The sequence below is a fragment of the Balaenoptera borealis genome (genome assembly GCF_965194805.1).
Source record: "Balaenoptera borealis genome assembly, chromosome: X".
Taxonomy (NCBI): Eukaryota; Metazoa; Chordata; class Mammalia; order Artiodactyla; family Balaenopteridae; genus Balaenoptera; species Balaenoptera borealis.
Window position 1 is genome coordinate 119,379,709 of NC_138881.1, and position 26,401 is coordinate 119,406,109.

At 40.5% G+C, this 26,401-nt stretch overlaps 1 protein-coding gene and 1 long non-coding RNA gene across 2 annotated transcripts in view; both read right to left on the reverse strand.

Annotated features, from left to right (window-relative positions):
* Nucleotides 1-26,401, reverse strand: part of LOC309620121 — a 294,983-nt gene that overhangs the window by 23,519 nt on the left and 245,063 nt on the right. The gene's annotated exons all lie outside the window — the stretch shown is intronic.
* On the reverse strand, nt 67-10,200 carry SLITRK4 (SLIT and NTRK like family member 4). The gene is made up of 2 exons (XM_082377668.1): nt 10,079-10,200; nt 67-6,352 (listed from the first exon to the last, which is right to left on the reverse strand). Exon 2 carries the CDS (start codon nt 6,300-6,302, stop codon nt 3,786-3,788), a length of 2,517 nt encoding a protein of 838 aa, XP_082233794.1. The 5' UTR covers nt 6,303-6,352; nt 10,079-10,200; the 3' UTR covers nt 67-3,785.

Sequence of the window (26,401 nt, forward strand, 5' to 3'; positions counted from 1 at the left end):
ACTGCTTTATTTCTTCTGAAAAATAGTGGAAAGATAAATATATTTAACAAAGTGTTGCTTCAGAAATACCATTGTAGCAAACAATTTTATTAATACTTTCATAAAAATGGCATTTAATAAAGACTCTCTAATACCTTGATGTTATTAAAAGCAAACAAAAGTCATTAAAACAGTTCCTTTCTGTGATTTACATTAGCTTTTATAGCATTACTTGATTTTTGTCTTATAAACTAACCTAAATACTAATAATCAAATTAGGGTAAAAACAATACAATGTATTTTCTTTACTTTATTTCAAAATAGTGATTATAAATACATTCTTAATATATTTTCTCCCCAGCTCTTTGGATGCGACAATAACAACAACAACAAAAAAAACTCACTGTGCTCATTTCATACAATGTCAATGAACAAATCATGCAGAAGATATCATAGATTAATATTACTGCCATACATTTCTAGATGTGTTGTTATTTCTGCAACACCTGTTGACGTTACTCATGAGGCCATGCCCTGTATAATGTATGCATCCTTATGGCTTAAAGAAATTAAGTGTTTTTTAAAATCAACGAAAGAAAGCTGGTCTTGAAATGATTTTCCTATTAATATATTTATTCACTTTATCATTCAGAATGGAAAACTAAATATAGAATATAAATTGACTTATAGACTTGAATCACCATATTTTAATAGCTGCTTTCTCATAAAATTACACAAAGATTTCCTTTTAAAGAATGGAATCATCTTTATTGATTTCATAAAAAAATAATTTAAAACTTGATTTATATTCCATGGACATAATATATTATCTCCACCTCTTCACTGATTTCAAAGGATCTAATTGCCTTTGCCACCATTCTAACAGAGTCCAAACACATGATACAATGCCAAGAAGCCCATGATGTGTCAGACCACATTAGAAATGAGCTCTTCTTAGATTTTCTAGATTTGAATCAAATTCCACTAAAAATGCTGTACCGACATATAGATCATTCCTCAAGGGGTTAAACTAACATCAAGGTTATAGTTGAAACCAACACAATGTAGATAACAGTATTTTAACTGCTCTTGTACTCAACTCAAAACTTATGCCTAACTACATTATCATAAAATGTACAAGTAGAACTAATGAGAGACAGGTGTAAATTCATATACATTGTATAAGGTAGGCACAATGACTTCAGTTAAGGAAAATAGATCAGCCTTAACCAAGGATTTGTTACTGTCATTCACTTACAATTAGAACCTCCAAAGAACCACATACATTTAAATTATTATTATTATTTTTTTTTGGAAAAGATGAACATTTATACCTTTCAGAAGAAGAGTATGAGATAGCCAATACGCTACAGCAAGCTTTGAGACGGAGGCAGGTACTCTCGCCATTGAAACCTCTTCAAAGCATCACCACACTGAATAAAAGCCATCATCCCAATGACCTATCATCCCCAGATCATGGATAGAGCTTTCCGGTTCCTCCCATAAGCACCTACTTAAGATTCCTCAATCCATACTTTATTGACAGAATAAACGAAAACTTTCTTTGCAGCTTTCCCGTCTTTATCCTGTCAGTATGCATTAGGAGCCCTTTAATCCATGGATGCATGTGAGCATGGTAACGGCATATTAAAAGTTCTTATGAAATTGTAGAAGCAAACAGGCTGTTGGGCACACATCTTCATGTCTTTTCTTTCAAGATCAGAAAGCAAGTATTTGTTTATTTATTTTTAATATTCATATAAAGTTTTCACAGACATTGTCATGAAAATTAAAATTACACATTAAAGTTTTAAGAGCACCAGCACATACATATGGAGACAATTTATTTTGCTATTTAACAAAAATCTCCAAATTATCTATATGTATGCATGTACACCCAAACACACACACACACACCTCCAAGAATGCCAAGTTGTTTGTTTGTTTGTTTTTTATCTTGCAACAAACACATAAAGCCCTGGAATTAGTCATTAATAAAGGGACTGCTGTTACGACGTTAACCATAATATCATTTTAGAAGCTGCACCAAAACACGTGCCGCTTGAAATTCATGAAGAAGGCCTACGTTTACCTTCTTGGTCACCTTACTGATCAATACAGTAATTATAAAGACATGGAGCAGGAAAAATATACATATGCAGGCAGGCCAAGAAGGCAGTGTGTTTCAGGATGTTCCTTTGCTAATCAGGAGAACCTAAAAATATTAAAATATCTCCCATGATCAAGTGCTTCCTTCCTTTGACCAATTTTGACTTAGAAGTTAACAGCACAAGCAAACACAGTGGCATATCATTTGTACTTGCAGACTGTGAACTCATCTGAGACCAATGAAAGCATTTTACAGTGTGGCTTTGATAGCCACGATTACCATGATGTTTACTGTTCTACTTGACTATCTGATAGTAGTCAGAATGATGAAAGAACAGGATACTGATGCATACAAGATATAACTATTAACCTTACTCATTAATTTTTTAAATATTTGTAGTGAAAACTATTTGAATTCAGTTCATAGAATCCTGAAAAGCAAGACAAGCGATGGCAAATGACAACTGCCCCACACACAGTCTATAAAACAAAGGAACCTATTTTAAAATGCACAGTTGGTAACAAATCTGAAGATAATATGCTAAATTCTCAAGAATAGCACAGAACTGTTTTTTTGTACTTTTGCTTTTTGTGTGTTTTTTTGTTTTGTTTTGTTTTTAAATGATACCTGATCACAATGTCCAGAATATTTCTGTACACATAAGCTTCAGTTTCAGTTTGGTATATTTTTGCTGTCTAAATGTATACTTATTGATAAATTCCCTGTGATCAGGAAAACAAGTCAGGCATATTAAATACAGATTAAGGAGTACATATTTTCCTATTTAGTATACAAAGTACTTCATAAATATGAATTATGTTACAAAAATAGCTTTGGGTGCGCTCACACGGTAAGCACTTTGCTAATTTTGGACAACCTTTAAAGGATTGTGGGTATTTCACATAACTGAGAACAAACTCTAATATTAGTTGAATTTGAGCCATGTTTAATTCTGATAAACATCACGTATTTCTTCAGATCACCACAAACGCTAGGTAACTCACGTTGATTTTTTTTTTCTCTTTTAGGTTTTATGTCTAGACAGGTAATGCTTAAAGTGTTCAAATTTATTTTATAGTTATGTAATGCATGGTATATTTTAAACAAATATTTGCACAATTTAACATTATAAATCCAGCAGTTTCAAGATGCAGGCCGTAAAGGTTACCGATTTACAAATACTATCGAATGTTCTCTCTTGGCATGCTTTTTTTTTTTTTTTTAACTTTTCAGAGAATCTTTACACAGAGTTGTTACAATGCCACAAATCAAAAGGAATATTCCAGTTCCACCAACTGAATCTACGTGCAAGATGAAGGACCCAGCTGAGGCACAAACACTGGTACAGTTTTCTTGAGTTTGCTTTACAGAGCACAGAGACGAAGGTTTTGCATTGGGGTACAAAACAGATTTGCCTCTTGAGGTTAAATTCAGTGAATTATGTATATAAAGCATCCCTTTGGCAATAGAGTTTGCAGTATCCCCACAGGACTCCACAGTATAGGTTTTATGTAGTAAAATCTATTAAGGGAATTCTCTTCTACGGGACACATCTTTGCAGCTACAGTTAATGAGACACCCTTGGAAACACCTGCCTCTATGCCTATTGATAATATAGTATTTGGAAGTTAGAAGTCAACAAAAGGCACTTTCATCATTAAATAAATGTCCTCTGTAGGAAGTAAGATTGCATGACCTAGATCTTGTTCAAAGCTGTCTGCTCCTCAAGGACCTGTAGGTAGTCGGGGGAACTCTGGAGTTTTGCCTTCAGTTCAAAATACTCGCTGCTCTTCCTTTGCTCCACAACAATTTTACTGTGGTTGCCGCCTATCAGTGACTTCTTGTTTTTTTTGTCTTGTTGTTTTTCAGGATAGCGGATCTCAAAGCCACTGACGCCTATGCTATTGTACTCCTTTTTGCTTTCGAGAAAATTCTGAATAAACACATTGGAATCCCTGCCCGGGAATAATTCATCCAGCTCATCGATGGTGCTCAGTCTCTTCCTGGTATCCACATGCAGTACATCTTTCTCCTTGTCGGGGACATTTCTCATCATGACTTTCTGGCCTGGAGGATCGGAAAACATAAACCCGGTTTCGGATTCTTTCAAGCCACACGTGTGGCTCTTGCTCATCTGCTCTATGGTTTGCGGAATGAAAGCTTCTGTGCCCAGTCCGTCTTTTTTGTTGGTTTTGTGGTCGTGTTTTCTCAGCTGCAGCTGCACGGAGCCGCACTCGGGGTTCCCCAGGCCTTCGTGCTTCACCGTGGGCTTCTTGTTTCGTCTCAGCACGAAAACAAGAAGGCAGAAAGCAACAAACACAGTTAAGATGAGAACCACTAAGATGCTGAGGATTAAAATCGACAGAGGCACTGGGCCACCGGGAGGACTGCGAATGGGCCCCAGCGGGGTGGTGAATGTAACGGCAGGTGCAGGGCTTGTGAAGGGTGCCGATGGCTTGTTTAAGAGCTTGGGACATAAGATTTCATTTTTGAGGGACTTCAGTTCGATGTTGGCAAACTGCACGGGTGTCTCACACTTCAGTTCTTTCATGACAATCCCGTCTTTCAGCTTCTCCAGCCACAGCTTTAATGCCACCAAGTCACAAGTGCAGTCCCATGGGTTGCCCTCCAAGTCGATCTGCGTAAGAGACTGCAGCTGATCCAGGACCCCGCTGACAGGCAGGTACATGAACTTGTTGTTCCTCAGGTTCAGTCTAGCAAGGGGTGCTCCTGAGAAAATGTACACGGGCAGGCTCTTTAAGAGATTATTATTTAAGTACAGGAGCTGCAAGTTTGGCATCGAGTCAAAGGTGCCCGCTAAGATTTCCTTAATCAAGTTGTATTCCAAATACAGATACTGCAGGTTATGAAGGCCTGAAAATATTTCGGGATAGAGTCTTTCGATCAGATTGCCGTTGAGATACAGCCTGCGTAAATTCGTGAGATTGCGGAATATGTCTCCCTTGATCACGGTAATCTGATTGCTGCCTAAATGAAGCAGATCAAGTCCTTCGAACTCGGTGAAGTCGGAGATGTCCACATCTTTGATGCTGTTGCCGTTGACGTGCAACTTCTTGGCATTTAAAGGTTTCGGTATCAGTTCAGACATGGACTGGATGTTTTTCTCTTGGCAGTTGACACTCAGTCCCAGATCTGAAGGATGGGTTTTGCAGAAGCAAGGTGCTGGGCAAGGTGTAAGAGGAGGCACCCTGGTTTGGTAAGAGACAATCTGGCTGAGATTGCGGTTGGAGAGGGCTTTGCCTGCCACGATTCCAGAGATCTTGGATGGATTTGTCGTTTTCGGTGGTTTGGTCACCAACCTGTGTAAGGACGTTTGGGTGGTGTGACCGTTGGGAGTGGTGTAGCCATTTTCCAGCTGAGACGGAGGGAGGACTCGCACGTCAAAATCACTGCCTGTGCCCATGGGGCATAATTCTTGTTTGTTGGTTTCTTTTAAAAGCCTTCCGTATAAGTCACTGGGCGTTTCACAGATAGCTTCTCCTATGTAAATGTTATATGGCATATTCTCCAGCCAAGCTTTTAAAGGCAACAAATCACAGCTACAGTTCCAAGGGTTATCTTCCAGTTGTAATTCGACGACACGGCCTATGTGTTCCAGAACTCCGATATAGGGGAGCTTCTGAATTCTGTTCCCTCGTATATCCAGATGGGTCAAAGATGCGAATCGGAAAATATTATCAGGAAGGAAGGAAATCAGATTGTCATTAAGAATGAGAACTTTCAGTTTGTGGAGCTTATTGAAAGCTCCGCGTTCAATATACTTGATTAAATTGTAGTCAGCCTGGAGATACTCCAAGTTCTCAATGCCAAGGAAAGTGTCAGCTCGGAGAATCTTTAATTCATTGTTGTTCAAGTGCAACTGCTTTAATGCACTGAGACCAAGGAAGGCTCCTCCCTCAATGTTCTGCAGTTTATTATTTCCCAGCTGCAGGGATACTGCATGTGAAAAATTCAAGAATGTATTTGGGTAGAGGATATTTAAAAAATTGTTTTGGAAATTGAGGTGATAAAAATTGGACCAAGGGGGTTTCAGCTGATTTGGCCTGTAGACTGAAACCTTCTCACAGTTGACATATAGCACATTCTCAACTGACACGCAGGAACACACATTGCAAATTTCCACCGATATGTCAGAATCTGCATTTGTTGAAGAAATCAGGGCTGACAAAATCAGAAAGAGCCAAAGAAACATCTTCTTGCAATCAGCAAACAACTTTACGCTTCTGAATAAAGAGAAATAATCTAAAAAATAAAAAGAAAACATTGTTTTCAATGATCATTACTTGAAGAAGAATTTGTGCTTAAATCATACCATAGCGAACACATGGCTATAATAATTAGCTTTGTATTTTTAAGGCACCCAAAACTCCAAGTATTCTCACTCAGTCAAACAAGAACCACCAAAAATACCATACATTTTATTTCCATGCCTGTAGTTTATGCAAATCTTACATGTGCAGAACACACAACAAACAACAGGAAAAAAAGATTGCTGGTCAGGCTTAAACCTGAACAATCTGAAAATCGTTTTTTTTTTACTTGGACCACCAAATTTCACCCTTGAATCCAGACCTTAAGCTTCCTATTGGTGACTCAAATGACTGATCGCAGAACATCAACTATAGCACCACAAAGGAATTTCAATTTGTAAATGTCTACTCTCTAGGCTTCAGCTTGGTAAGAAGCCAGGCAGAGAAGATATTAGGGCCCTGGGTTCCATGAAGGATGGCGATGGGAGGACTGGGTGCCTGTAGAGGGGACAGTCAAAAGATCAAGATGGAAGAAACCCTAGAAAGATACTTGTCTGAGCTTCAGCCAGAGGTGAGCACATTGCCATGAATCAGTTCACTCCTGTACACTGCTCTACACTGCAAAAAAAACCCAAAAAAACAAAAAAGGCCCACAGATGACCCTGTGAGGTTCCAGAAAAATAACCAAGTAGAAGACGGCCAAATTTGAGTTTCAGGTAAATAAACGGTATCTAGCTTCCTGTCAGTCATTTCCCAAGCAGGGGGAAAAAATGCCTTTTGTCTTTGGGTCCCCGAAAGCAAGAGAGAAACCTGCTTGCCCCTGCACTGCCTAGCCGATGTCCAGACAGCCTTCCCACCCCCCAATACTGGCTCTCCTGCTTCCCTGGCCCTCTCCCATTCCTCTGTGTGCCATTTTGAACCCAGGTCCGACTAACGCTTGGCTCAGATGCTGATCTCCTTCACTTGGACCACAGACCGCCACTGCTGATGAAGAGGAGTTCACACACTACAATCCCTGGGTGGCTTTATCTGCAGCGCCAGATACATTTAGCACAGCCAATGTTTGCCCTAAAATCATCAGTTCCCAAACACCCCCTTCCCAATATGACCACCCCCTGTCCCTGTCTACAAACAAATCAAGAATCACTTAGTGGAGTTTCATGCTTAGCAAATTAACCCGTGGCTGCCAATTCCTTCCATACTGCATGCATATACAAATACATGCGATGCTTCATGGAAAAGATTAAAAGGAACAGCAAGCACTGTGCATTTTACTGATGCAGTTTTAGCCGTGTGAGTGTTTTCCATGTGGAATGGGAAGCTGGCCGCAATTTCAATATGGTTACCACCAAATATTAATTAAATAAATAAATTACCCAGGAACACACAATGAGGGAATGATACAAAGAGAGAAGTGTCACTCAGAAACTCCTTTGTTTATTTTGCCCACGAGGAATCAGCTAGTGATAAAACCGAACATGCCTCAAGGTAGACAATTCCTTAGCCACGACCCAGGAAGATTTGCATTTTGAGTAGTTTGGTTCGGAATACAGCCAGCACTGCCGAGATGCTCCTTGGCTGTCACATAGACGTGCATTTCCCCAATTCACAGTGATAGCTTGATTGGCAGTGCAGAAAGAAGTCATAATTTTAAAGTATGACACCATCCAAACTAACTTTCATTGTAAAATCAAAATTTCACATGCTCTTTGGCCTTCCTACAGATCTGGTTTTCAACAGCTACTCTGGTTCATTAGAGTCTTTTCTTGTTACTACCCCCGCCCTCCCCCCGCCCCGCGCAAAGAAATTCAGAAGCAACAAAACCAAACCAAACCAAACACCTGGATACCTGAATTCAGTACAAAACCCAAGAACAAGGAGCATCAACAGATCCGAAATTGCATAAGGAGCTGCCCTCCTCCTCGTCATTTCTACTTTAAGTAGCAAGGGGGAAAAAAAGCGCAAGGACGAGCTAGAAGTTCCCAAATGCAGCTCGCATGAAACAGAAGCCGCAGGCAGCTGGAGGACGAAGCGAGGGAGAGGGGGAGTCGATCCGCCAAGGAGAGAGGGGAAGAGGGACTGAAAGGACAAGAGACCAAGGAGAAGCGGAGAGAGGAAGAAACAGAGCAAGGAGCAGGGAGCCCCCCAGAAGGGAAAGGGGCAATGAATGAAGCGAAAGAAACCTCATATTCACATGGTACCACTAAAACATGTACATTTTAAAATCGGGGGAGGGGGGGAAGGCAAAAAGAAAAAAGCAAACCCACAAAGTATGAGTTGAGTACCAAAAGCCATCTCTCGGGGTGACCACGGCGGCCCGTCTCCCTATCCACCTCTCGGTCTCTCGCTCTCTGTGGCGCGCAAGACGCCCGGCTCCCACGGCCGGCCAGGACTGCACAAACCTGGCCTTACCACAAATCCGGCATCCACCCGAGCGCGGCGCCTGGCGCTCCGCTTCCGCGAGGAGGGACCCGACCTGCAGGGGGCCGACGGCCGGGGAGGGTGGGCCGAGGTGGCTTCCCCGGAGCCGGCACGGGAAACCTACGCCCTCCCGCCTAGGGCGCGCGTGGGGGGCTTCGCGGAGAGACGCGGTCCCCGCCGCCCCCTGTGCGCTACCTCGGGCCGGCAGCGACGCGGCTGGAGGGGCCTCCGGCGATGGCGCGTACCGCAATGTTTTGCCGCATCTCGGTGCCCGGAGCCGGCACGCAGCCCCCTCCCGGGTCCCAAGCCCGAGCGGCAGCCTCGTGAGCCGGTCAGCGGAGGCGGGGACCGCTCGGGATGTCGCGGGGGCCTTCAGCCCCGCTGCGCACACATTTCTCCGCGCGCTCCAGCCCCACAAGGGGCAGCTGCCGGAGTTTCCGTCGGCCTCTAATAGACCCGGGCGTGCGGTGGTTGAGGGGGAAGAGGTGGCCGGCTCAGGCCACGAGGGTGATGGCCACTGGGGCGTCACTGGCCCGCTTGTCACAGGCAGAGTGACCCTGCGGCTCCGTGGCCGAGAGCGGCGGCCCAGGCTCCCCCTTGCGCGCCCACCCCTACCCTTCCCCCAACGCCGGCCAGCCACATAATGCTGCTGTCACTAAGCCAGAAATCAGCTCAACATTCGGGCATCTTGCAAAGTCGCGCTGCCAGCGCTTGCCCGGCTTTGCAGGGTTTTATGAGTTACCCACCGGCCTCTCTCGTATTCCCTGTCTTGCCGGGTGCCAGCAGTCTCCGACCAGCTCGCGGGCCACTGCCTGGAGCCCCAGATCTACGTTCGCCTAGAGTGCCTGCGAGGGGGTCGCAGAAAACAGAGCCCAGCCCAGCGCAGCGGCCCCGACAGCCCTTATCACCCTAGACAGGACACTTTCCCTGTCGCCCCGGCCGCCCGGGGGGCAGCGATGCTAAGGACACCAGATTCTTTTGGTCCTCAGGGACTTGCGACCGCGCCGTGGGCAGGCAAGCAGGGCGCGCGGGAGGCGGGAGGTAGCCACTACAGCCGCTTTGGCCACTCAGCTCGCCCCAAACCAACACGACCCAAACTAAAAATAATAAGCTACCTGCCCCCCTCCACGTGCACGCGCCCGCACAACACACACACACACACACACACACACACACACACACACACACACACACACTCACACACACGCGCGCGCTGCCGGGCTGAGCTGGGGGAAGAGGCCGCGCGTGTCGGTGCAGCTCCTGCAGCTCCCGCAGCCCCCGCTGGAAATTCACCCACCTCCGGACCCCGGCGGCTCTAGCAGGGCCTTCCGCGCCGCGATCCGCGCTGCAGTTTCCGCAACGGTCTATATGTGATTCGACCTCGAGCTCCTCCGCGCCCGCTTGCCCGTCAAACCCAAAGAGCAGCCCTCGCAGGCGAGCAGGCGGGCAGCGGCGCGCGCGCGCGCGCCCCCGGCCAGACACCGCGCGCGCGCCCAGCCCCTCGCACACGGGCTGCACCTTTACATACAAGCGCTGATTCCCCGCCCCCGCCTCCCCCCCGGGCACACACGCAAACCTACCTCCTGACACTCATGCACCTCGACCCCAGCACATTCCCGAGGCCTCCCCCAGTCCCCCATCCAGACACCCCCACTTGATTCCTCTTCTACCCACACATCGGGAAAGACAGCGCACTTTCCTCCCGGCATCCCCCCTCCTTTTGCCTAAAACACCCCCTAGGGAGGAGCGACCCCTTTCCTCCCGCGTAGAGACCCCAGTCCCCTAACGCGGGCGCGCCAGCCTCCATCCCCCCGCCACATACACGCACAGTCGAGTCGTTTCTCCTCCCCCAGTCCCCTAAGAACCAAGGCGCGCACACACACACACACACATACACACACACACACACACCCGGGGCGTTCCTTTGAGAGAGCAACCAAGAACCCCGGCAAAGCCAAAGAAACAGCGGAGAGCCTGGGGGAAGGGGGGTCGAGGGAGGTAGATAGGGGCGTCGAGTCTACGCGGAATTGAATTAATTCCAGGATCGAGGGGGGTGAGTCAACAACAATGACATTCAAGGCAACAATCGCACTTGGGCTTGGTATCACGGGTACGGTACCTTTGGCTAATTGTCACCCCCGCAGAACAGAGGGCTCCGGGAATACTTCTTCGGTAAAGGGCGATCCTGGATGGAGCCTTCTTGGGACCAGTTTCCTGGGAGCCAGTAGCGTTCGCACTCCTCCTACCTGTCTGCGCGTAAGGGGCTGGGGGCTTTAAGGCAAAAGTGTGAAGCTTTAGCCCAAAGTGAGACTATTTAGTGGGTTTAGGAGACGGGTTAATTCTCTGCACCTCAGGACTCTGCGAGCCTTCGGTGTGGAACGGATTAAGCGTGGTTGATTAAGAGGCTGGGGGTGGGGAGAGGGGACAGGGATATAGGAAAGAGAGGTGTGGGACTGAGAGATGCCGCACTTGCGACCAAAAGAAGAAGAAGGAAAAAAAAAAAATCTGCTTTGGCTACTGAGCATGCCCAGTTCCCAGCTCAAGCCCTATAAGGGAGGCATTGTGAGCGTTCCACCTCTCCGGGCTTTGGTGGTGACCGGGAGGGGACTTTGGTTCGGGAGGGGGGCGGTGAATGAGAGACTTTAGGGAAGGGGGACAAGGTTTGGAGTTTTGGAGCTGCGCGGAAGGGTCTGGGAGGAGCAAAAGGAAAGAGACCTACGGGATACCTCGGGGAGACAGAAAAGGAGATGAAACGGACTAAGAAAAGTCACTTCAGTAGCCCCGTCATTGTCATGTCTCTACCAAAGAGGCTTTAGCAGTTGAATCTCAAATATCCAGAGGTTGCAAATCCAGCGTGTGGGTTGTCCAGGCCCCATTTGTTAATGCTTCCACAGGAGGGTAGGGATATCCTGAGGAATGGCGAACATTTAAACCAGTTTCGTGCAGATAGGTCATTCAGTTAATAAGCCTAGTAAGCAAGCAGATGTACCTGTGGGGCGGGGGTGGGGTGGAGTAGGGGGTTGGCCCTCGTGTGTATTTCAAACACCTGGCTTTCCTAACCACAAAGGCTAAGACGGTCGTTTCCTCCCCTTCCCCCAACCTTGCTGTTTTCGTAGGTGCTCGGCTAAGAAAACTCTCTCTCTTTACTTTGTGTCTGTGGGAATAAATAGACACAAAGTAAAGAGAGCTAAGTTATAAATGGGAAGTATTTCCCCAGGACATTTCAGCTAATACTGCAGGGTCCGTTTCTTCAGGACCTATGTTCTGCCTAATCCACTTATTCAGATTGCAGTAGCTCCAGCCGCAATACGGTGTACCCCGTACCCAGAAATGCTTTTGCTTAAAAATGAAAAACTCTTTAAAACTAGCAATAGCTTTGAAACCAGAATTTGGCTGTCTTCCTGAACTCCTACAGTTAAACATTTACCATAATTGGTTGATGTTTAAAGGCCTCAAATCTAGACCAAAAAATCCAACGAGCAAAGAATTTATAACAGCATTTGTGGATACCGTCCTACCTTCTATAGTATCAGTAAGATCTATTCATATATATTTCAGTTTTTTCATTTTTGTCATTTCATGGGGGCTGCCTTCAGGATATATTCATGCAAATGTTTGCTGGGCATGGCATGTATACAGAGATGTACGTACAATATTTAAGTGAATATTTAAATAGATATGGATATATAGGCATATTTCTTTATGACCTTGGTAAATATTGCATCTTTCATGAAGAACCCTTTCTCCCCCCACCCCACTCCTCATTGCCCTTAAAATTTTCATCTTCTTCTCTTTTAAAAACAACCTAGAAGCAGAAATCGAGTGGGCAGCAATGGTAAAATTTCCTGTATTCAATAGTAAAATCTATCATGAAATAACATGGCTTAAGGAAACACTAAAGGATCCATCCATAACAACGTATGTACTTGTACAGCTCGTCTTAGTAAGGTGAAATTTGTTTGCTCCATAGGTAGCAGCTGCAGTATGTTGAAAAATCCCTCTACTGCTGTACATTTGAACAAAACAGATCCTGCTAATTAAGAACTCACATTTGCATTATTTTGTGTAATGCAATTTGAACGTGGTAATGGATATCAAAACAGGTTGGCATTTATTCTAACTGCAAAGGATTCGGGAAGCTATAATATATTTTATCAGGATAGGGGAATTGTTTGTCCTTTACTATAAATGTTAACAAGATTCAATAGAATGAGCAAAAAAATTTTACCTGAAAGTGTAATGCACATTCCAAGTACTGTGATAGCTGAAAAGGCCAGATTTGGACAGTAAATATCAGATGACTTAAATGCCTATCTTTATTTAACTTTAGAAACTGTTCTGAGAGTCGACTATATTTGACTGCAATAACTGTGGAATGTTCTTTTTCATATAGGTATGGAGACAGAAATCTGAAAACAAGTACAACTAGAACATCAATAAATTACAATCAATAATAGCACTAGGAACTTAGTGATTAATATCCAGCTTATTAAAATGAATGCTTTAATAAAAAATAGTTTGCTGTTTAAAAATGATAAAGGGGATCCTCATAAGAATAACATAGAAGTAACAGCTTCCATGCCTTCTGCTTCTTTTGCTTTCAAAATAATTTAAAAAACCCGGTCCGTTAGCCCTGCAGTCTCTTTTCTGTGTCCTAGAACTACACTTGATATCCGTAGAGAACAATAGTAAACTAAGGGAAATTTCTAGCTTAAAAAGGAAGCAAATATATAAGTAAAGTTTTAAGAAAACTCCAGTACTATTTATGGCAACCTGAAAGAAAAACAAAGTTGATGTTCTCCCCAAAATATATGAATGCGAATATTGTGAGACAGATTTGTAATCACCTCATAGTTTTTCTACAAATGTTCCACTGTACTTAATCTTGGCTTTGCGAAGAATGTAACTGGAACCATAGGACAATGCTGATATACCGTGTCTCCCTCCTTCAGGGCAAATAAACAACTGCACCAGAAACTTCACCAAGCTCCTGGCTATCCTTAATTCCAAAGGCAATTTTAGTCAATCAAACACTTCCAGCCAAAAGTGATTATAACAGCAATAAAACTTGGCCCTGGTCAGTAGTCTTTCACTTTCATTGTTTTCCTCATTTATTCTGCCTTGTCCTGCTGCTATTTAAAATCAAATGAGCTAAAAAAAAAACAAATGAGCTTTCATTTTGGTGTCCAGGTATCAACAGATCATTCGGTGTATCCTAATTTCGAAAATGTATTTATACTCTGGCAGTTAAAAAGAAATTGTGAACTTAGCATTTCTCTAAGTGGAATACAAGAAAGTTCTTAGGATGTTAATAAATCTTCTGGAAAGAGACATTTCTGTGATCAACTAAGTTTAGAAGACCCTTGATTCAATAAAGCTAAACAATTCTTTTAACTGGAATTTCTCAGCAAATTCAATTAAAAACGAATTCTGACTTACAAGGGAAAAGGGGTAGAGCATGTAGCATTTCTCAAACTTATTTGACAATGGAATCCTTTTTTTTTTTTGGATCACATACACTTTGAGAAACCTTGTACTAATTGCTCAATTTTGCAAACTTTATAGAATTTAGGAGCTGAATGGTAGCTTTCAGATCATAATCTAATCCATATCAGAGTAGCTACTATTGAGTCCCTCTTCTTCTAAGCTACGTTGCCTCCAAACATTATTTCATTTAGTTCTCTGAATCATACTACAAGGGAGAGATTCTTCTTCTTTAAAAAATGAGGTTCAGGGAAGTTAATTAATTTGGCCTAGGTCACACAGTAGTAAGTGACAGTCAAGATTTGACCCAGGTCTTTGAGGTCTTCCTGATACTTCACACTTCCTTGTCCACAGAGGGATCAAAGCACTTTTAATTTTGAAAGCATAATTGATTTTTTCCCCAAAGGGAAACCCTTGGGACATAAATGTTTGCAAGTATCAAAGTATTAATACTCAACACTAGAATAAACCAATAAAGGACATGAAAAACACTTGACATCAATTGTGCACAACAGGGTCTCAAATCAGCTGATTTTACCCTTTGCCAATCACAGGCTTGTTTCATCCATCCTGCTCTTTCAGATTTCATACCTGAGTTGATTCTGGACCTGTGATAGTGTCTCAATGGTTCCTTATTACAGACAGTTGCCTTTGCTACTGTCCAATGGAGCCATGCAAAGCAGTAGTGTTCGTCCCTAAGCTTATTCCATCATTAAAGACAAAAGAACAGTTATCTGATAGGGCACACAGTGAATTGGAAGAGGTGAGATTAGTTGATTAACTGATTAGATTAGATTAACCTGACCTTCCATTTTGCCCAGGCTACCTCTTTAAATTACAGCTGGTAACCTGTGTTTTGTTTTGTTTTTTAAAAACCTAAGGTGTCAGCTGTTAATGTATTAAAGTGTTGAGTACTCTAGGCATTGGCTGATCTTTCACATCATATCCCATTCACAGATTTTTTTCTGGAGGATTAACAAAAAGAGAGTATGCTGTTTTGAAGGATCTTTGTAATGTGGGCCTCTAATGAGTACAGTACCTGTTCGTTTGGCTCCCCTAGTACCACCTATATTCTCTAGAATATCATTTTTCTAAGTCACAGATGCTGATATAATAGCAGCTGTTCTGTTTACCCATTTTCTTTCTGAGTATTCTCTAATTTAAAGAAATCTCATCTTTCTCACTCACTGTCAAAGATTAGGGCCCAGAAACAAGCTCAACTGCCCTCAGACAACTGAAGATAATAAAGACTGTGAAATAAAAAGTAGGAAGTTAACAGCCAAACAATCTACTGTGAGAATTACTCCTATGGGCTGTACAAGTTCCATAACACCAACCAAAGCTTTGTCAGAAAGACAGAAAGGTGATGAGAATCCTTCCATTTTTACCATGCTCAATTCTATTTGGGGAACCAGAGTACTGTCCCCAGCCGGCAAACCTTTTTTTTTATTTTGCAAAAATATTGACAATCTTTTTTTTCCCCCAGTACTTTTATAAGAGTATTCGTTTTCCTTAGAAATGTAAACTTAAAACCTTCCTTCAAAATTGATCTTGTTTCCAGACCCTCCTCTTTTATTTTAGAGATTCCTTCTGGATAATTCCAAACATGGGGCCAAATCAGGGGCATAAAACAAGGGGAAAAAGACATAATGTGAAGAGATGAGTGATGGTGTGACTGTATCCCAATTACTATATCAAAAATAAAATGTAGCCCTTTCTGAGGCTCAAAGAGTGAGTCAGAGGAAAGCAGAACATCTGTGTAAGCCAGTGTCATGTATCTGTGATTGGTTACCTTCTTTTTCAGTTCAAAATTGGAGCTTCCATTTCCCTGACCTGACTCAAATTGAATAATGTCTACCCATGAAGGCCTACATGAGAAAACTGTCCTCAGTCACATGCCAAGGGATCACGGTATAGGAAAACTTGTCATCACAGAGAATTCCTGCTTGATCTGTTATGGGCATAGGGTTGTTGTTAAGCATAGAGTTTCAGGGGTTAAAGGGACCTTAAAATTCTTACAGTTTAACCACTCTCAGTCAAAGCGGAAATCTTTGTCAGATGAACACTCATTGCTTGAATACACCCAGTGATGAGGAGCTCTCTGAGGGTCAAAGCTTCAGTGAATCACCTAGAAAATTACTTACAGAATTTTTGAGATCTTTACTGTTTTGTAAAAGAAACATAAAATGAAACCTATCAGGATTTTAAAGAATGTGAAATTCGGAACCACATGGGATTGGGTGAAATTCTTGCTTCACTATTTAATAGTTCTATGATTTAGGGAAGTTAACTTTTCTGAGAATTCATTGTCTCCTCTGTAAAATGGGTATGACAGACTCAATCTCCCTGGGTTTTATGAGGATTAACTAAGATAATGTTAAAAAACACCTAGAATGGTAACTTTCTGACACAGAGAATTATCATTTCCTTCTATTCATAAGTAGAATAAACTTCTACATATGCAAAAAGCAAAGAATGCAAACTGTATATTCGTTTCCTACCTGAGTCTAAGGATGATGAGTAGAAGAGAGTGATGCGATCGTTTGTTTTGCTTATTTTTAATTATTTCAAAAGCTAGAAACCATTATTTAAAAATAAATCCATGGGTGCTTACACTTCCTGGCATCCTTTAGTTACTCTTCTAATTTCATTTATTATTAGTTTTTATCTATTTATTTATTTCTTATTAATTAATTAATTAATTTTTGGCTGCATTGGGTCTTCGTTGCTGTGCGCAGGCTTTCTTTAGTTGCGGTGAGCGGGGGCTACTCTTCGTTGCATTGCGAGGGCTTCTCATTGTGGTGGCTTCTCTTGTTGCGGAGCACGAGCTCTAGGCGCGCGGGCTTCAGTAGTTGTGGCTCATGGGCTCTAGAGCGCAGGCTCAGTAGTTGTGGAGCACGAGCTTAGTGGCTCCGTGGCATGTGGATCTTCCCGGACCAGGGCTCGAACCCATGTCCCCTGCATTGGCAGGCGGATTCGTAACCACTGCACCACCAGGGAAGCCCCCTATTATTAGTTTCTAAATGTTAATTTCAACAACAACCTCTGTAGAGCTGTGTTATAAACACCGTCATTATTTTGAAGAGTCTTGCTTGCCTAGTCTATAATCTCATCTTCTGGACTCTAGACCCACAAGAAGTGGGAAGTATCATTATTTCAACAGAGTTCCTCATTATGGCCCTGGAGAGAATATTAAAAATATTTTTTTTCCTGAAACCTGTCACTGAATATCTGTTTGGGAAAACAAACAGAAAGGGAGAAAGAAAAGGGGGAAAAGGAACCAAAGTTTATATAGTTGCTATTTGTACGATGTTATTTGTAGCATTCTTTGTAACATATGTGCCAAAAAAAAAAAAGTTCAAGTGACTTAGGGGCACTAATTTTATCATTTTATCTACAGAAAACATGTATTTTTAGAAACATAATGACTTGAAGAACTAGCATTCTTCTATCCATATGATTATTTTGTCATAAGAGTGGCATATGTTGTTTTTAGAGAAAAGAAAGTCAGATCTGACAAGATATGATGCATTTATATCTAAGATCATCCTAGTGTGATAAATTATGTAATTAATTCAAACTCAGTCATCCAATAACTATTCTGACAGTTACAGTATCCATATGCATGTATCTGAGCTACTATTAATTGACTTTTCTCAGAATATTCATTGCTAGAAATGAACTCTAACTTATATTATCTGGATTTTATTTGTAGCTCCCTATAGTAAAAATATTCTAATGTAAAAAACATTAGAAGTTGTTGGGCATTTTACTTCTACTTATAGTTGAAGCTATTCTATAAAATTTCATTTTTATTATCTTTATGGATGAGAGAATATCCAGGAAACCAAAACTATAGGATCCCAGCCCTCAGAGCAATGCGAAAAAAATTACAAATGGACCATATAATGATGACTCCTCTCATTTCTCTGCCTGTGTTTCAGGAGATGTGAGTTTCCTGAGCCTTGAAAGGAGAAGGTTCTCATTGATAGTCACTCTGATTTTGTCCTTGAGAATCTGTCCTACGTGACAAATGGCAGGGCATCCCTGTGTGTGGCCCTGATCATCCATCCCTACCCCTTTGTGTACACTTAAAGAGGGCTTCTGGTCAACGCAGAGAAAATGCCATTTTCCAGTTTAAAATTTGGTGAATGGTCAGACTTGTGTTGATCAGTTGGCCAGTTACGTCTTGCAAACCCAAAGACTTATAACATAAGTTGAATGTCTCTAAGTCAACACTGACATTTAAACTTGAAGTTAAATATACTGGCAAGAGCTTCTATTTTGTTAATAAGTGTTTGTAAAAAGTTGTAGGATTTTATAAAAGGGAAATTTTTAAAGGGGGGATGTCTTGCTATAAAAGAAGTTGAATTTGGTAAACATTGGAAACTCTATAAGAACTGGTGATTAAGTGGATGTTAATTCAGAAGGTAAATACTTTGGCATCTGTTTTCAGCTCATTATTAAATATTATTATGTAAAGTATCTCTAATTCATTAGAGAGTCTGCTTTTATCATTTATTAAGACTAGTGGCAAGAATAGATTGGCCTAGAGGGGAAGAATGGATAAAGGAGAAACAAATGACATTTTAGCATAAGAAGCATATGATATATAAATTACACATAACTCTCAAGTAGGTTTTTTCATCATTCAAATCATTACCCACTTCAAGTAATTACTTTTCTTAACCAAACATTTTCCCTCTTCCCCACTGACTGTAAATTCTGTATTAATCACATTTACACTCAGAGCTTTTCTGGAAAAAGGCAAGTTTAATCCTCAGCCTTCCCAGAGAGCCGCATTGCTTCTTATACCACATGGACATAAGCTCTCCCAAGTTAAAACAAACCTGTACCACTCCCTCTTCCCATCCCCATCCCAACTGTTGATTTGGTAGCTTCATGTTGAATGAGTCAAAATGTATATTGAAAACAAATTAGCATGTTTTTCTCTAGCTGTCCTAGGAATAAAAAACTGCCTTTCCTTTCAGAGTCCAAGAACTATGAATTCAAGAAAATATGAAGTTTAGTCAAGATAGCCTGACTGCAAATAATCTGCTCGACCATCAAGTTCAGTTCATTTTAAGCCTTTATTGAATATCTATTACACATGAGGCTTTGAACAGCAAGGTGAAAGGCACTGCCTCTGTCCTCCAACTTCTCTTAGTTCAGTAATAAAGCAGATGAGACTATGTTATAATAAACAATATTCTAAAATGTATTGAATGGAAATGCCCTTGAACCACTGAAGGCACATTTTTAAACTTTACCAAATTTCTTGTTTTTATTAAACATTGTGAAATACTATAGTTGAAGGCAGTAATGGTAGGCTTCCATGGCACATATTCAAGGAAATTAAGAAAATCAGAACATTGCCTTCCATCAAATGGCAAGGTCAACAACTTGTATGTCCTTCTGGAGATGACACAGTCCAAAACTTTGGTATTCCTCCAGAATACAGAGTCAAAATTTCCCATGTGCCAGGCATCTTTGGAAAGGACATTAACAGGAAATGTTCTATAAAATAAGAAATTAAATCATTTGGAAGGGCCAGAAATTGAAATAACCAATATAACCAAAAGAAACAAAATAAAATAGGACACCAAAACAGTAAGAATCTTTTCAAATTCGATGTCCAAAACATGAAAGATTCAGGAACGGTGACATAAAAAGGAAGAGAAGCTCATGTTGGTTTCAGGTGTGTGAACATTATATAGGCACGGTAGGGACTTGACTTCTCAAGTGGAACTGAGTGAAATATGATAACTGTCTTTTCTACTTAGTATATATATGAGTAGTGATCAAGAAGCAACAACCCAAAACCCCCAACTTCTTAGGATGTAAGAGTTACTGGCAATAGTAGCCTAAATCTAAGCGGGTCTGGTTTTACATTATTACTTTTTCTTTTTTACTGATATAAAAAAAAAGTGCTACAATATTTAAATAGGTCATTTGAAAAATATTTCAAGAAAGTGAGGAATCTTACTGAAATTACCAAGACTGAAAAGTGGATTCCTTTATATTTTTTGATTGTTTAGTAGGTCAAAACAGACTGTATATTTACTTCTTAAAGCAGTTTAGCCTTGGGATTCCTACCTCAGCATGACAGTGCTGCCTTCTAATTGTTGTTTATGGACGTCAAGAGACTTTACACGTTTTTTTTTTGGTTTGTTTGGATTCTTTTTTCTAATATGGTATTTAATTTGTGCTTTTGCTCAGTCCATCACCCATATACAATTCTTGAGGGAATGTTGCATTTGAATTTGAACTGAGATTCCATGAGAACTTGGGTAGTCAGGATTTTGCCTCAGTTCCATTGCTTTACTGCATAAACAAAACTCACCCCATCCCCACTGGCTCCCTCTCCCCAAAAGGAAGAAAGAAAAAGGAAAGCCAGAAGAGCAGCCATCCCCAAACATTTGGTGTTCAGCATCTTACACTGAAATCTGCCTTGGCTATTCCATTTACGTGAGGTTTAATTTTTTTTCTTTACAAAATTATTTGGGAAGAAAAGAACACATTTTCCCTGCTGTTGCTTCTGTATTATTATGTGACTGATTTTCAGTTTATTAGTCATTCATCTGGATTGGAGCCTGTGTATTTTCCCAAAGGTTTAAAATGGAAAATGATTTCTTTTAACCATATTGAATCTTAGCTCAAAATTCTTTTTCATATCTAAGAAGATTCACAGATATTTTCAAATTAATGCTTACAACACTCTCATAGATTATAAGAAAGACATCATAATAGCATCATTTATAATATAAGAAACAGATTAGAGCTAACTTGATTAAGGTTCTATTAGTTGATAAGTTAGGAACAAGGAAAGAACAGAAATAAACAATGTTTAAAATCCTGGATCTCCTGGTTCTCAGTCCGAGGTGTTAAAATGTTCTTCTATGACTCTCTAAGGCAGGTAACTGTAATATAGTCATCATGAATGAACAGGAAAAACGGTTTTGGAAACACTGAAAGAAACTGGAGACTGGAACCTACTGCTACTGCCAGGGTAAAGGGCAGCTGTTGGGGGCACTGCCTACAGGATTGGTGAGTAATAAGGAAGGACCACGTCCCTTGTCTCTCCTCCAAACTTACAGACTCTGTCTAGCTCCCCATTGGCAAAACTTCACAGGGATCCAGCTAGCAAAGGAGAAATGTGCTTTGCAGAGTCCCAGAGCCAGCATCACAGAGAGTGTATAGAAGCTATAGAAGCATGTATTTGAACCTGAGATCCCACTCTTCAGTTACTAAGTATCCATATCCATCCTTCTACACATAATTAACTTTTTATACAACAAAACTCTACGCTTTCTCTCCTTCCTCCAAATGAAGATACATCTCCCTTCCCCCACTGCAAAGCCCTGACATGATGTCCATCTCTAACTGATATGAAATACTCTTTTAATTTCACCTAAATATTACAAAATCTAAAGACTAACTTGTAAAGTTAACTGCCAGCAACAATCCTTATAGAAAATAACAAGGAGAAAAGAGGAGAGAGGAAAAAGAGAAAGTTTGGGTGTGAAATTATCTTATATATGTGTATATATATATATATATATATACACACACACATATGATGTGTAATTGCATGGTAATTAGCACTCCGATTCAGCCCCCAAACACACAGATGTGGATTATATTAGAAAATACTGAAAAATATTTTGTAAAAATTTTTAATAAGAAAAGGTTTATTTCTATTACATCACAACAAGTGAGGGATTTAAACTGCTGTGCTGGTTGGATCACGGAAGGATAAATGTATGTACCTCTGAGTAGAGACTCTAACAATATCTACCAGAGAAAAATATTGAATACACACATGAACACACAGATATACACATATATAAAATACATATATAGTATGTATTGTATGATAACTACTGTATGTATAATTACATATACATATATGTACACACACACACACACAACAACAAGCGAAGGAGGAACTTGGCATAGCTGTTCCAGTATTTTTTCTTTCATGAGGCTGTAAATAATATAACTGCCTTCTTTCACTGCCCCTTCCATATTTGCTTTCCTTTAAGTCAGAACTCAGCTAGGCTTTGTTCTTTCCCTGACAGAGTGACCCAAACCCCAAACTTTCATCCTTGAAGTCTTTGAATTCTTAGTCCTGCCCCTCACCCCCCGTTTGCATTAGTTTTCCATTAAGCTTTTCTGTTGGTCATGAATGTATTAAGAGGCAGCATGGAAGGAATAAGAAGGCAGTTCCAAATCTAATCCTTTCTACTTCAGCAACCCAAACTATCCTTGGTAATCAGGATTACTTTTTTGAAATGGAAAAACTATGGGTGGCAGGCAGCTTTCATTGGTACATTGTTCAATAATATCATAGTTTATTAAATTACAACTGTTACTGATGCCAGCCTTCCAGATCTCTTGGCCTGGTATGGCCACAGCAGGCAACATGGGCTGTATCCTGAAGAGTGACACAATGGAAAAGACTAGTAGGTAGTTGTACACCCTGTCCTGGGCAGCCTGGTGGAAAATGTGGATAGCTCAGCAGATTGATTCTGGTTAGACTTTTTAAATGAAAATTCAAAGTAATTATAGTGATTTCCAAGCTTGCATTCACCTTTCATTTGTGATAGTAACAAAACAGGCTATTGATTATAGGACAACAGGTACATTTGACAATTCAATAATGGATCAATTTAGGGGAACTACACTGGCCTTCCACAAGTTAAATACCTTTGGTCCAGGCAAGCTCTCCAAACTTTCTTCTTTTTTCCTTTATACTGGCTTCACACTTTACCTTGTGTTTCTCTCACATTTTTATTTCTGCCATATGTCATAGCCCCTGAGGGTCCTCTTCACTATCAGACTGGCTGCAGAATAGGATTTAGCAGTTTCTCTCTTTTTTGTCCCCTTAAATGTCCTTCTTAATTAAAGTGTTTTCCTGTTAATCACTATCTGTGAAAAGATTGAGGCAAACAGAAATACCATTGCTTTACTCATTTAAGAAATCATTTTTGAACACTTATTTTGTGCTGGGAAATATGCTAAGCACTAAGATTTGTATTAAGGTATTTTTTTTTAATTTTATTGAAGTATAGTTGATTTACAATGTTGTGTTAATTTCTGCTGTACAGCAAAGTGACTCAGTTATACATATAGCACTAAGATTTTAGAAGTGGAACCAAACAGTTCCCGCCCTCCTGGAGATTACAGTTTTAGGAAATCATCTGATGGTGGTTATATAGATCTCAGGCAACTTTCAGTAATTGCAGTCATTGTCCTTTGTCTATGTTTTCTTAACTTCTTGCTAGATTAGGATAGTATCTCTGTTTTCTTTAAAAAAAAATTGTCCCCACCAATCTGACATTAAGAGACAATTTGAAATCAGAACTGTTTGCAAAAACACCTGCAGCCCATGGCATTGGATGCTAGGCATAACTGCTTAGACTCTGGTCCAAAATAAATTCAGGTTCGCACCATCATGATACTTGGCGATTATTTTCATAATCTCTGAGTATGTCCCTCTCTGCCACCTAAAGTTTACCTTTATGATTTCCTTGTTTAAGGCAAGTGGCTTCTTGCCTGCCTTCATTTCTTGTATTTCTCTTGGGAAGTCTCCAAATCCAAGAGTCTTACACTGTCTTCCCTGTTTCTGGCCTCTGCCTTGAGTGAATGGTTTTCCTGAAAACCGTTAACTAACCATATTTTAAGACTGGTTCTGTATTCAAGGAAATTGTGATTTTTTTTTCACCTATTGTTCTAGTTAATGAACCTTCATCCATGAGCCTGATCTCTCGTTGGCCCTCATTCATCAATAATCACTGAACTTACTTTGTGTCAGGTACCATTTTAGGTGTTTTTTATGTATAATTCCATGTAATCCTCATAACAAGCCTAGGAAGAAGACAATATTATCTCCATTTTATAGTAGAGAGAATTGAGATCCACAGAGGGTGAGTTGCTCAAGGTCACATGGAATCTGTGTGATCCTAGTGGATGGTGTATTTTTTTACCAAGGTCTTGCTTCTAGCATCTCATAAGATAACCCGTAATAAATGGGTTCCTTGTAAGATTTAATTGCATATAAGAACAGTGTGAGTCAATAGTGCATGTGGTGGCCACGAATGCAAATAGGCTTGATTAATGAAAATGCAGTGTTTGTAATAAAGAAGGTGATCATTTGGTTCTGTTCTCTGTTGGACGTGCCATATCTGGAGTACTGTATGCCATTCTTAGCCCATATTTTACGAAGAATATTAAAACTAGAAAGTATCCAGGAGGAAACCTTTAGGTTTGAAACCATGTCAGATGAGAAACTACTGAAGGGACTGATGGTGTTTCACCCATAAAACTGGAAGTTTAGCTGCTTTGAGTCACTTATAGGGATATCTTATAGAAAAGAGATTAAACTGCTTTACATTTAAGAGCATAGGACTATGCAAATTAAATGTATGTTAGAGGAATATTTGAACTCACATGAAGGTAGAATCTTATCATTAGAATTGTCCAAAAGAGGAATTTGCCTGTTTCTTGCAGGATTCAACTGGTCGAGAAATCACTTTTGGGGAATGTTAAAGAAGAGATCCAGTATCGAATTAGTCACATCCAATGAAATGCATTCATATATGACAAATGCCTAGCATATAGGCATGCAACAAATGTCGCTGTTCAAGTCCACTATTTTGGAAAAGCAGATTCCACACCTTATCACTTCTCATCTTTACTCATTACCTGCATCTTTCCTTACTCTTTGGCCAAACCTAACCACTTCCTATGATTTGTTTTGTTGCTGTTCTTATTGTTCACCTCTAGGTACTTGCCTCTGTTGCTCCCTTTGCCTGGAAGCCTGTGCTAGTCTCATTCATGCCTATGGAAGTCCTGGGAAGATACTTCAAGTTGGATCCCAAATGCCATCCCTTCAACAAAGTCTTTAATTGAGTTTTTCAACCAGTTGTGCTTCTTCAAAATAGTGTAAGTACCACATTATCTTTTAAAGTCAATCATCCTTCCCCATCAAATTGTCAACTTCTCATGGAACTATTGTCTTAATCCATTTTCGTATTTACCTCCTCCTATCCCCATCCAGTAGTATATAGGTCATATATTCCCGTACCAGGCAAAATCTACACACTTAATATATGCCAGCTGAATTGAATGAAATGGAATTATATGTAGTTGGGTTAAAATGTTAAAGATAAGACAATATGTGGACCTGACTCTGTGGTAACTGGTCAGAAGTCCTTAGACTCTAAACCTCACTCGAGGTGAGTAGCAGATAGATATTTGGGGACTTTTCTTTAGAAAACCCATCTCAAGGTACATACATAAAGTCCCAGTAAAAGAACTGGAAAATAAAGAGAAACAAGCTGGAGGTGATTTAGGTTTTCACGCCTAAACTGCTCACATCTATAGACAAGGGCTTGTTTCTTTTCACTTGGATTTATTTGCCAGTGACCTGCAAGGAGTTTTTTTTTTTTTTTCTTGTTCACTTTGTCAACTGGTGAATAATTACTGCTTCCATGCCCTATACTAAATGAAGGTACCACACAAAGCAGGCTAAACTACTGTTTCCTAGATAACTACTAATATTTATCAGTGAATTATTGTGGTAACAGCTTCAGAATTTTAAATGATTTATGTTGCCCCTCAAAATAAACCCCACTGTAATTCCATGCAAATTACTGTAGAAGGTTTCTGGTGGTAAATTCAAAGTACTTTAATCATCTTTTCTTTAAATAATTTTTAATCAGCCAACATTATACACTCTTGCATACAAATAAAAATGTCATAGATAGTAGTTGAGGAATCTTTATGTATCAGCATTTTAAAAATACTTTTTTGGCCTACAGTTTTTTGTTTAATCTCAGTGCTTTTGTGTCGTCTGTTTCAAGTTTACAATATTCATCAAGGCAAGACCAGTTGGGAAGATTACCAAATGTTATAGGTAGGACACCACAGTTAAGGCCATGACTTATTACTGTATGTTCATTTGTATTTACCTTTTTATTTCGGCATTTAAAGATTACACCTTAATTCAGCAAAGGGTTTTTTTGGGCAATAATCAGTTCTATCATGAAGCACAAAGTAATTTTTTTTGGTATTTGCAACAGATCCCATTTCATTCTTTACTCTCTATTTCTATTTTTCCCTTATCTGTGCT